Source organism: Marmota flaviventris, chromosome 9, assembly GCF_047511675.1.
Source record: "Marmota flaviventris isolate mMarFla1 chromosome 9, mMarFla1.hap1, whole genome shotgun sequence".
NCBI classification, from domain to species: domain Eukaryota; kingdom Metazoa; phylum Chordata; class Mammalia; order Rodentia; family Sciuridae; genus Marmota; species Marmota flaviventris.
The window spans coordinates 71,843,839-71,857,550 of NC_092506.1; the positions used below are offsets into that span (position 1 = coordinate 71,843,839).

Sequence of the window (13,712 nt, forward strand, 5' to 3'; positions counted from 1 at the left end):
TCGATTAGTGACAAATACAAGAAAAGTATTCTTCTTCATTAAAAAGTAAAAGCAAATTAAGATTTCAACGGCATGAAATTTCTAAGCTACCAAATTCGTACAGGATTTTACAAAGGTAAAAACATAAGAGTGCAGAAGGAAAGAAATGTTCCTATATATCCAGAATGTGGTGGGGGAGAGTCAGTTATAAATTGGCAAAAAGCCTCTTAGAAGCAATTTGGCAATTAACTCTAACTCTATGGGACAAGAATCAGTCTCTCTCATTTTCCATTATATCCCAATTGATTCACACAGCATTTTGGTAGGTGGGGATGGTTCAACAACAAGTTGTTAAAGAGAATATTGACTGAATGACTAGGTAAATATTATTAGCTTTGAAATTTCATACCCTTTCACTCTGTTTATTTTTATGAAAATGGATCCTCATGAGAAATATGGCAAAAAGTTCATATACACCAATGTTTACTGCATGTTGTGTATGGTGATTTAAAAACAACCAGATAACCCAAATGTCCAACAATATTGGTTTTGGTAGAAAACTGAATTCTGGCAGTTATTAAAAATTGTGCCAACAAAAGAATTTTTACTAACAGGGAAATGTTTACCAGATGATGTTAATTTTAAAAAGTGATAGTTTTATATTATTAATTTCTCATTTGACAAATAAAATCTATTCTCTATATTTAGCTATATTTGTAAGTATGTGTCAATAAAAACATAATATATTTTTGTACAAAGATACATATGCAGTGACATAAGGACTAAAAAAATATCAAATTGTTAACAATGGTTAACTCCAGGTGGCATTACAGTGATTTTTAGTTTTTATCCTAACATGTTAAGTTTTTAATACTTTTATCATAAGTTCACATTATTTCCTCATCTAAAATTCATTAATGAAATTATTTTTAAGTTCGTAAAAATGCTCATACTTAAATTTAGAGGACTTACGATTATTCACTTAGTTTTTACTTTTATTTAAAATATAAAACTTGGAATTGGAAATGGAGAAAAAAATTGTAATTTAGTGCAATAATTTGTGACAGAGAATTATCAAAGTAGATCAAAGAAATGAAAGATCTATGTGTAAACATGAACAATTTAAAAAATTGGTATATAAAATTGGTTTAAATAAGATTAAATCATGGATGAGTAACAATAATAGCTTTAAATAATCAAGGTTGACTACTAACTAAAGTGCAAATGGGTTCAACATGGATTTTGAATGCAGTGATGTTAACCTTTATACTCTGAAAACTTTTATTTAACCATGAAAATGGTGCAGAAAAAATTGCAGTTTACAATACAGTGTACAGAAACTAATTATAAAATAATATTTCATGACATTATTTCAACCTTCCAGAGAACAAGTGATTCCTAAATTAGAAAATGAAACTGTAAGAAAAGATTTTTTTTTTGTCTGATTGCCTCTCAGGTTGAAATAGCATGACCCACTTGAATGTAGAAACTAATTTCCAAACAGTGATCCAATATTTGAACAGGACCACATAATAGAATAAGGATCTGAATAAAATTAAAAACTAAACAAATTTAAAAACACAACAAAACAATAACTCTGTAAACAAAAAATTTTTACAATATGCTTGTTATTTAAGAGAACTCCCATGGGAATAGAAGATGTCACTCTTGATCTGCATAATTAGTAGTAATGATAACAAATTCAAAACCGATTAAATGTCTTTTTATATAAGGCTGGCATTAATATTCATTTGGAAATCAAGAACATTTTATTGACCTACTGGTATGTGCTGGGCACTGGTGAAACAAGGATAAATTAAACTCAGGTTTAATTTTGTTGTGCTCAAACAGCAGGCTGGAACTGGTTAGCAGGCTGCAGTTTGCTGACTCCTGTCTAGATAAAAGGCAAACTAAAAACACACACATAACAATACACAATAATGCCAAAAATCTGAACCAATGTTCAGTTCTAACCGACCACTTTCCCATTTTATAATAAATGTTTTGTAAGACCCTCTTTCTCCATCCAAAATGATATTCACAGTTAATACTGCTGGCAACACCTACATAGTGCCTTAAGTGAAGTAAAAAGAAATAAAAAGAACTTCATTAGATTAAAATAGTGTATTTTTACTATGGTAATCTGTGAGGTCAACTATGCTAGATGATGTAATACAATAGTTAAATTGCTCTCATGTTCTGATAATGAACAAATTTGGATTTAAATAGAAGAAAGAGACCACTTACCATTTCTTACAAGAAGCACAGGAAGATGAAAGAGCAATTAATTTATGGATTCTGGATTAAAAATTTGTATTAAAACAAGTACTAACAGACCATTGTTATATATTAAGAGATTAAAGGAAGCTACTTTAGTGAAATATAGATAATTTAATAAGAAAAACTACAGATAATTGATACAGAGAAAGTAGGAAGGGGTGCCATATTCTTGTAAATAAACTGGGCCTTATTTTGAAGTTCAGTGTCAAGATAATTCCTTGTTTTATATATGACTTTTGTTTGAGGAAATATATAAATTCGCCCTGATTTAACCATTAAACACATACACAAACACACACACTCTGAAATATTACATGGTATTTTACAAATATGTACAATTTTTATCATTTTATGTATCTATTAAATCAAAAGTAAATAGCTGGGTGCTGTGGTGCTTGCCTGTAATTCCAGGCACAGGGGAGGCCGAAGGATCGAAAGTTCAAGGCCAGCCTCAGCAACTTAGTGAGGCCCTAAGCAACTTTGGAAGACTCTGTCTCAAAATTTAAAAAATTAAAATGACTGGGAATGTGTCTCAGTGGTTAAGCACCCGTGGTTTCCAATCCCTGGTACCAAATAAGATAAAAAATCAAGACATGACATTGGGTGATCTAGAACTGGCTAGGAATCATCTATATATCTACCTATTCTCTATAGATCCATGTTTGGAATTACCTATCATGTTGGGGTATAAATTTGATATCTAGTACTTTAAAATTCAATCCTTTGGTATAAAATAGGAATAATAGATATAATATGAACCCAGGAACCTCAGGGGCTTGTAGAGAAGATGAGTGTCGACAATCTCTGGGACAATATCAGAGTAATAAGGGAAACAACAGAATCCTCTAATATAATGGTAAGTAATTTTCTATTGTGCTATAAACTTTTTTTTGCTTTATAGGATTCTAATTTATTTTTAGACAAATTATGAGTTAAAATTGTGATGATTATTAACATGTTTGTGCTGTATATGTGTAATAAGAATTTTAATGCATTCTGCACATTTATTTTTAAAAAATCAATTAAAAAGAAGTTATTGTACTTTAAACTTTTAAAAATTAATTTATTAATGAAATTTGATGAGATCTCTACCTTTCATGTTTCCACCAATTTAAAATATTTGGTTCTACATCCTTTGATCATATCTCTCCCTCCCCATCAACTGGTGACTACAGATAAAAATATATTCAAAATAACTAAAAGAATGCATTTTAAATGTTCTCAATACAAACAAATGATAAGTACTTAAAATAATGAATATGTTATCCTAAACATTGTTTATTTGTTTGGAAAACTCAGTTTGATTTTAGGTTCAGTTTTTAACTTATTTTTTTAATTAATTAATTTATTTGTTTTACTTATGTATATATGACGGAAGAATGCATTTTGATTAATTGTACACCACTGCAGCACAACTTTTCATTCCTCTGGTTGTACATGATATAGCATCACAACATATGTGCATTCATACATGTACTTGGGTAATGATGCCCATTTCATCCCACCATCTTCCTGCCACCATTCCCCCTCTCCACCCATCTCTCTACCCATCAAAGCTCCTCCATTTTTCCCATGCCCCCCCACCCCGCATTATAGATCAGCATCCACTTATCAGAGAGAACATTCGGCCTTTGGTTTTTTTTGGATTGGCTTACTTCGCTTAGCATGATATTCTCCAACTCCATCCATTTACCTGCAAATACCATGATTTTATTCTCTTTTAATGTTGAGTAATATTCCCTTGTGTATATATACCACAGTTTCTTTATCTAATCATCTATTGAAGGGCATCTGGATTTAATCTTCATGAATATCCAGTGTGTTGTTAAAAGTTGTAGTGTGTGTCTAGAGTAATTCTTTGTTGTGGAGGACTGTTCTGTACCTTACAGCTCATCTCGCATAACTGGTCCCTGCCTTTAAATGACAGTATCAATTTCCAATCATTATAAACATTTAAGTACTTCCCTACCTTCCTAAAATGCTTTCTAGTAGCTCTCCTGCCTCCTGCCTTTGGGGACAGAGCTGGTCTGCAATCTGAGTTAAAATTATATTTATGTAATACCCCAAAACTTGCATGCTTAATAATTTGTCAGTAATCACTCTTCATGAAGATGAGCACATAGGGACAAGAAAGGGAGGACAATTAGGAAGAATGAAAAGAACTCAAGTCTGAGTTTGAAGTCAGAAACCAATTCTGCCATAATCTGAATAACCTTGAGTAAGTATCTTAACTTTGACAGGCTTCAGTTTTTCCTTTGGGAAATATACTAAATGACCACTAAGTGATCATGCAAATCTGACATAATTATAAAATATCTAGATCTCTTTTTGAAATTAAAAGAATAGAACAAAGTAGAGAACAGAACAGAAAAAAGCAAGATGTGGGCTACGTTTGTAACATCAAACAATATTACTAAAACAGAGGAAGATGGACAATGGAGACAGTGATATTAAAGAGATGTATTTGGCTATTGGCATGATAGATACATCAGTAGATTAAACACATTCATGAGATTCACAAACATCATCAATGTGAGACAATGCTCTTGGATTAAAGAAAGACAATGTCCCTGTACTGTATGTTCACTTGTAATTTATTTTGTTTAAAATACATGGATCCCAATTCTTTACCATAAATGTTGCAAAATTAAACACATCTGAAAATTTTGCAGACTCTGAGGTCTAAAAGCAAGTATTTTTATTGTGACATTGGTGTTAATAAGAATTAACTAACCGTTCCAAATCAGTATGGTTCTTAACCTTGATGAGAGAGGGAAGGGATCTTTAAGGGCTCAATTCCCTCAGGATTTCTGAAACTAGAAAATGATGCAGAATGGGGAAATCTAGTATTTCTGCAATGGGGTGACATTCCTCTCAACCATGTAAAATAATTCAATCTCTTAAGGAAATTCCTGTTAAATTAGAAAATTATAGAGGTCTCTAGTGTGTGTGTGTGTGTATGTGCACATTCTACCTCAAAGGGTTCCTTAATACAACCCTCTTATAAGATGTGGTGAAAAGAATAAAGGAGTCATATGCACTTACATTTGAATCTAGTTTTGCCCTTTTCAGTTGCATGATCATGAACAAGTTACTATTAGCTTCAGTTTCTATATCTGATAGAGTTACTGGGAGAATTCAAAGAATTGACTGAGGTAAAGCCCGTAGAACAGTGCCTCAGCATTGTAGTCATCCTGAGTATTCAGTAAACAGTCAGCCACCTTTGCTCTTCTTTTCTCTATGCTTTGCATCTCCTTGTTTTGCCCTAGAGGAAACACTTTGCTGTTGTCAGCATATAGTAATATGGGTGCCAGGAGTGTTAGCTGAGTGGCTTCAGGTCCACCACAAGAATGCCTAGAAATTTAATTCTTTCTGGAACTTTCCTTACCCTCACCCAGGGTGGCTAGTATTTTCCAGAATCTAAAAAATGTCATTCTTCCTTGTTTAGGCACTGGCTTTCTGGAAGGAATCAGTTAAAGGAGCAAGCATAGAGTTAAAACAAGATGTCAGATTATTTTTGGCTGGGCAAAAGCTGAGCCTAAGATTTCAGCCTAGGACAACCTTATTTTTTGGACTAAAAAGTCTTCTACACTCAGGTTGCTGCAAACTGCTTTTTCTAAAATTGTTGTAAGAAAACTGTTAGGGGATATTTACAGAGGTTGGCTGAATACTTTACATGTGATTGTTCTCACAGGTTGTTATTGGAAAATCTTTCAAAATCCCTTTACTTCTGAATGTAAGCTTATGGGAATCCTACTTCATCAGTACAATCCAATTTTATGTGATAGTGTGTGTGCATGCACACACACATGTATGTGTGCATGTGTAGTTGTAAATCTCTGAGAACCCTGAAGGACAAAAAGTCAAGCCAGCATCAGCATTATATGGTACTATGCCAAAAGTTTCTGGACAGTTGCCTAGCTTAACCTTCATCATTATAAGAAAGACATTTAAAAAATTTGATGAGCAAACTAGAAATTCTAATGAAAGAGCATAAGACTGCTAACTAATTTGCTGGGTAATAAGTTCTTCAGATTAAAAACACAATTTGGACATCTCTGATAATAACAAATATCATGTGCTGGAAAATATGTTCTAAGTGCCATTCTGGGGTTTTTATATAGAATATTTTCAATTCTTAATACATTTCCCTGAAACATGACTTTCTTATCCCAAATGTTTAAAGAGGAGAAAATTAAGGCTTAGATGAAGTGCAAACAAATGAAGTCACACAAAGTTGGTAAGTTCAAAGTTAGGATTGTCTGGCACTAACATAAATCTTGTCCAAAGTGCTTTGCATTAATTAATGGGTATCACAGAATATTAATACTGGAAGATATTTGGGGTTCACCTAAGGAAAACCAATAAGTTTAGAGAAACTAAGGACCAGAGGGTTTCATTGATCATGAAATATAACACATAGAGAGTGACAGAGTAGGCACTCAAATCCTGCAGTGGCTCTGTGCTACAGACTTAGCGGAGTTCTGCTCAAGGCCCACTAGGCTGTGACCTGTCTCCATAATGTGCCCCTTCTATATGAAAACTCTGTGGTTAAAGTGTTTTACATGCATTGTATTAATAATTCCTCACCACAAAACTGTGAGGTAGGTACTATTTTTATCACACTTTACAAAACAGAAAACTTGGGCATAACGATGAAATATCTTTTCTGAAAAGTATCTTGCTTTTTACTTCTCTGTGGTCCCTCTGTATCCTAAATATACATTTACTGTGGTATCCGCAGCACTCCCTGGAACTTCCAAGATGTGATTATGAAGATATAATTGTGCATAGATCATGATGTATTTGCTAAATGTTATATACACCATTGCAGGGTGTAAGCTCCATAGTGGTAGGGACAATGTCTATTTTCTTGACAATTATAGCAACATAGCATGGCAGAGAGGTACATAATAGGCATTCAGTATATGATAGCTGAATAATATACAAGTGAAGAATGAATTGTGAATGAGTGAAAAACAAATGCATAGAACTCTGATCACCAAGTCTTCATTGGTGTATCTGGCCTCCAGAGGTTAAGTCTGCATTGAGAAGAAATGCCACGTAAGCAACACGGGCCACATTTCTTCCCAAGGCCAACATTAATATCCTAGATGTGCATTATAGAACTCACTTCTGGGTGCTTCCATTTTCACTTCCTTACCTATTAATCCTACAGATCCAAATGAAATTGAAAATGTATTGGAGAAGCTGTTTTTTTAGACTTGCTGAGGAACAACATAAAGACAGAAAACTGTTAGTATACACAGCACCACAGATAACAGCAGCTTGGCAGAGAGCCTTGGGAGGAACTCAGATTATTACCATGGCCCTCTATTATATCGGTCAGAAATAACATTGCTGATTTCTATGTATTACAGCAAATATCTCCAAGGGCAAGATCTCAGCTCCCAGTCACTTAACCTCCCTCAGGCACACTCTTCACCACATGAGCATCTCTGGGCTATTCTAAAACATGCACAATACTTCTTTCCACTTTATTGAGAATTCCAATGTTTAGTACCACTAGCTCCTCTCCTTGGTTTACAATATTTTACAGAATATATGTGAAATTAAGGGGTAAAAATAGCATTATAAAATTCTTAAAACGGATTCAGTTTTAATAGACACATAGATACACATTCTTGATTTGTGATAGTATACATGAACATGTAATACTTAGACATTTAAGTGTAATTAAAATATTCTATAGATGTAAATGTGAATGAGTACATATGTATATATAACAAATAACATATATATTAGTATTTTTGAGCCCTCCTACCAGAAGTAAAGAAATAACCTTTATGTGGAAGTATATTTTCCATGAAGAGAATGAAGGATTCTTTGGGAAAATAAATTAGCATTTTCACAGTGAAAAACTAGGAATAATATAAAAATTTAATTTTCATTTGTATATTATATGCATTTATATATATATATATATATACTTATATATACATATGTTAATATATGCATATATATTTACAAGTATAATACCTCAAAATGCCTAAAAGATAGGTATTATAGAGATATTTTAATAAATATATTAAAATATATGAATATATATGTGTATAAACATTAAAATTATACAACACAATATATTTAAATGGATACAGACAGAGGTAAGAAAGAGACTGATCAATCTACCATAGCACTTTTATAGATCCAAGATGATTAAGGGTAGAAGGTTCAGATGAAGGAAGAACATCATAATATAGAAAACTCTAACTGTTATTGGCTCATAGTTCCAATATTTAGGGTCACTATTCTTCCCAGGCAATAATAAAGTATATGTGAATGAGAGAGAAAATGTTTAGAAATGTATATGCAAAGAGAAAAGTGAGATCAGGCTGCCTAAATTTATTGTGTTCTTAAGTTACACTGGATCTCTATCAGTTCTGAGTTCATTTCAATTTTTAAAGCATTAAATGACAAGTAATTTGAGTCAACTAGGAGACTGTTAAAAACTAAGAAAGGCAGAAGTTTCCCTCAGTTTAAAAATGAATCAAGATTTTTAGAGTATGTTATTACAATGCAGTATTAGATACTTTTGGGTGGGAAATTATCACTTATGAAAATTATCATTTATGAAAAGTATATTATAACTCAGCTAAAAAGAAGTCCAACACCAAAGCAAGTTTGCCTTCTCTAAATTGTGCAAAAATAGCTAGATATTGTCAAGTAAGTGAGCTATTGGAATTTAACGTAATTGATAAAGAGATATGTTAAATAATTTTAAATGAATACATTTTTTTTACAATTGCCAAGACTGTTTATTCAGTTAGAAATTCATGGTAACTTTAAAAAATAACTGCATTCCTAAATGTTAGTCTCTATTTCAAACTGAAGTAGTTTATAAGTCAAGATACTGAGATTCTCTCTCTAAGAAAAGCTTATAATTTCATGCCAATGCATTAAAGCCATATACATGGTAACATATTTGTAACTATATCATTAAGAGCTAATGATATGTGACATTCTTGGAAGTACTTTTTAAAACCTATTATTAAAATTAAACCATCCTCTACACCTCTCAGATCATTACACTTTATTCATGACCAATACCCATTATCAGTTATGCTAACAATAGTGAAATTGAGATATTTTTCTGCAAACACAGATCTTTTCTTTTCAATGATTATTTAAAAAGAGTCATTGTTCTATATTTATAAAAGTGAGTACAGGTGCATTTTATTTATATTTTGTAGCATTTGCAGAAAGTTGTTTTCTCTTTTTTGGATGGAAGCAGAAAAAAAAACAAGCCAATTTTATTGCTGGGAAAATTTTAGTAGTTTGGGGGTAAGAATATATTAGGAATCAAATTATGCACTTCTGCTTCAGAAATGCATTATCAGAAAGAGAGTTATAGTTTTTAATATAAATAACCTTATTGCTTCTCTGAATAAATGGAATGTTTCATTATTTTATTCTAAGTGTAATTATCCTATATCTTCCTCCAAATTATTCCTTTCATTTGTAAAACTAATTATTTAATGCAAACAAATTTCGTTCTCCACAACTGGAAAGGCATACAGCATTACAACAGTAGAATCAGAATATCATACTTCAAATCACTGTTTTCCAGAGCAGAAGAAATAAACGTTCTTTTATCTTTAAAGAGACAGAAAGTGATTAAAATCCATTTTTCTCTCTATTCCTTGACAAGAATTTTAAACGTAAAATAAACAGAAAAGTTAACCATGATTAGAAGTAAAAGTGCCATTAAGTCTCTGATGTAGAATAGTAAGATCATCGGAGGACTAGAGAAGTTGAACTTGGGGAAGAGTCACTTTAAGAAACTGAGCACAGCATCCCTAGACTACCACAGACCACCCAGAGGTATAAGCCCTGAAACATGTGAGGAAATGACAGTTCTTTTTTTTTTTTTTTTCTTTTCTGGCCTAACACTTTCCAAACAGGCATACCCAGTCAGCAAGGAGGACTGGGTAAAGTTTCCAAACCACTCTGACTTTACACAACTTTCTTATCATTCTCAGGGGAAAGTCACAAGGAAAAGGCTCACCTGTGCCGGGCTGAACCAACCATGTGGGCAGGTACAATGCTGCCCACAAGTCCCTTTGCCCTTGGTGCTCGTCTTGTGGGGGCTTTTCCGCACACTGTCCCACAAGGTGACCAGCTTGGTCCTGTTTGAAGCTGGGCCCCCAGTTCCTGAGGAGGGCATGGTCTGAGAACTGTACCCGAGCCCCTGAGGGCTCCTCTGCCAGCCACAGGCGCAGTGGGCATCCCTGATCAGTGTGGGCGCGCTCCTGCCGGCATCCATGCCATCGGACCCCCGGCTGCAGCTGTGTTGCTTGGTGAGGTATGCATTCATACTGCACTGATGCCTACTCTTTCCTTTGGTCAGCTCTGTACAGAGATGTCTCCTCCCTCACACCCCTTTCTTCCAGGCAGTAGTAAAAGTCTTTTTCCCCGTGAATCCCTCAGTATCTTTGACAGCTGCTATAAGCAGTGCATCGTGGGAGCAGAGGGAGCAGCGAGAGCAGCTCCGCACAGCATTATCTGCGGGCTGGTAGCTCTTTGTCAATAGATGACTCAACTCACAGAGCAACTTGACAGTATCCCTGCTCTAGGCAGAAGCAATCAATGCTCCACACAGCTGGGCTACAAGACTGTACACTGTGTTACAAACCCTTTTTGGATGGAGCCCCACAGTAAAGAATACTCATAATTTGGCATTCTGGCTTTTCCCTCTCTCCTCCCTGATCCCCACACAAAATACAAACCTTAGGAAAGGGAACTTCTTATCAGAGTAACAGAACCATTTCAAGAAAAGATGCATCTAAGCTGAAATGCTACAGTATAAGTTATTTTAAATGATGGAAAAGTTACACCGTAAAGGGAATTTTCAACATTTATAGGAATCATCTATCTGGAGAGAGATTTGCCAAGACATGAAATAAAATCAGGAGATAATTAAATAAGAGAATCGATACTAACTCTAAAAAAAAAAATCAATTTATTTTGAAAATTTATCAAGGTCACAGCATTGTACTAGAGTCCTTTAAAATTAGGAAGTTTAATTTGTTTTAAACCATGATTATACATTATAATCCTTACATGTATTCTTTATGCTATGAACAATTATTAATTCTTTCTCTTTCAAAATAAGGCAATTTTCAAGTTTCAAAACTGGTGGGTTGGCTTATTTTAAAACAGTATTTTTCCTTACCCCAAATTATTCTGAGGATTTCCTTTCAAATACTTTACCACAACAAATACATTCACCACAGAGTCTGCATTTTAAAGTGAACGATGTATCCCACCCATCCATGCAGTATTTTCGTTTCCAAAGACAGAATTTTCAAAATCTTACACTGAAAAACGAGTGAAATCCATCCAATTTATAACAATTGCCTTCCAAAGAGAACATTATTGTTTTAAAATTTTTGCATGCTTGCTGATTCCATTCATGGTGCTTGCAGTAAAGGGAAAGGCTAAGCCTGACCACGCTTAGAATTTTTATTCTGTTTAAAACTTTCCATATCTATTGCCAAAATATCCTTATCACACATTCCTAAAGAAATAACATTGGTTTGATTGAAAAGCCAGTTGCCATCAACATGGCATACAGGAGCAAAATGACAGAATCCATAATATAATTATTTTAAATATTGACAATCTGATTCCATCAGATCCACCTTCTCAGTGAATCAACCAGGTTTTGGGGCAGTGGAGATCTCATTGAGGCCTAAGTTGGTGAGGTGCTTACTGCAGGGCTCAGGACCATTAAAAGGTTCTACATTTCAACACCAGAATACCCTGGATTGCTATATTTTAAAATCCTGAAAGAGTAGAAACCTCTCTTTCCACATATTTATACAAAAAGGTTCTTTTCAAAATTCTTCAAGAGAGTCTGACGTAAGTACTATGCCCGGCAATATTCAAAGCACCTCTGTCACATAATAGTGACCCATATATTCAAGTTTAAAGGGAAGCCCTTATTTGTGTTATTGACCAGTTCTCCCCAAGTACCTAACATACTGCCCAGCACATAGCAGGCAATAAGTACATTTTTGTTTGTTTGTTTTGGCATAGATGAATGGATGGTTGTGTGGCTGTGTAAATGGAAGGATAGAGTAAAGGAATGAAGGAGATAATTAAGATTTTTTTTGTAATAATACTTAATATAGTAATGCTCCAGAATTAAACTATTTGTTTAAGGTTAATTTCAATGCTGGTTTTGAGACAGTGCTCTTGTCAAGGAATTTTTCCAGGAAAAAAAAATACAAAGACTTGAATTATTGGGCAGAAATAATAACAGAATTAATGTTTTTTTCCTCCTGAAATCAAACCCTGTGTTCAAGATCCATCCTTAAAGACAGTAAAATTGAGGTAAATAGATCATATGGTACTCAGTGGGAAGAAGGCAGAAGATCCTTTGTCTCTGTGTTTCTCTGCCTTCTTTATTCTGGATCAAGAGATAACGCCTGAAAGAACTTTTGGGTCAGATAAAGCCCTAGAGAGCTTCAGACTTGTCTGGTGTCACCATGACACATGACTCTACACTAGAACCTGACGGGTTATGGTAATGCCATCACTCCCAAATGAGAATGTCAGGAACTGATAATTTTGGCTCTTTCTAATCTTATCTAACCATTGATAACTTCTCTAGTTTTTCAGGCAGATATCATTGCTCAAAGGCCCATTGGCATTTTCAGGGAACACATGACCTGTTCGCACCCATTTGCCTCTCAAGTGTGAGAATCCATCAGCATAGAAGTCAGTCAGTATCCATCCATCACAATTTTGTAATGGTGTGTGCAGCTTGCGGCAGGACAGAGAAGATTTCCTGGCTTACTTGAGATATTATAACTCTTCACAGGCACCTAAATCTGTTAGGAATGGGTTGCTTGGAATGAATTATTTCTTCCCATCACGAGGGCCCTAGGATTTCTGTTTTCATAATGTTATCTTGTAATTTCTTTGTATATAAAAATATCATGTTGCATGTCCAATGTTGCTTTCCTCTAAAGATATTTAAGATCGTAACAAAATTTCATTCAGCATACTAAAAGACCACGTTGAAATTATTAATTCACTATTCACACATGTAATTTTAATCTTCTGTCTTTTCCTCCCACAACAAGAAAGATTTTTCTTTGCAAACAGGACATTTGGCTTTCTAAGTCTGAAGATAGACCACTTAAACAGATAAGTATGTCCAACCAGTCCTCTTTACTATGAAACAGACTCACTAATTAACAATAATCCAATTTGGTCAACTGTAATTGGACAACTGTAATGACCATGAGATGACATGAAATTCTGGTAAAACAAGAATTAGCAGTGTATGAGTACACATCCTTCTGATCACTGTGATTAACAGGGGCAGATGGTGCACAGGCCAATGCCTAGACAAGATATATCTTATTGAACTCTGTTTGACCTCACTGACTCCGTAGAACAACTACTTTGTAAAGCAAGAGTTT

General features: G+C 34.1%; 1 protein-coding gene across 8 annotated transcripts in view; it reads right to left on the bottom strand.

The window, feature by feature from the left end:
• The window catches only part of Dlg2 (discs large MAGUK scaffold protein 2), a 2,015,095-nt gene that overhangs the window by 760,700 nt on the left and 1,240,683 nt on the right, over positions 1 to 13,712 (bottom strand). For 5 of the 8 annotated variants that reach the window (XM_034636730.2, XM_034636729.2, XM_034636728.2 and 2 more), the window contains exon 1: positions 10,286 to 10,594. The exons of the other annotated variants lie outside the window; for them this stretch is intronic. In XM_034636730.2, coding sequence (XP_034492621.1) covers positions 10,286 to 10,594 — 309 coding nt within the window. Of the gene's footprint in view, positions 1 to 10,285; positions 10,595 to 13,712 lie in introns of those variants that run through there. 8 annotated transcript variants of the gene reach the window in all.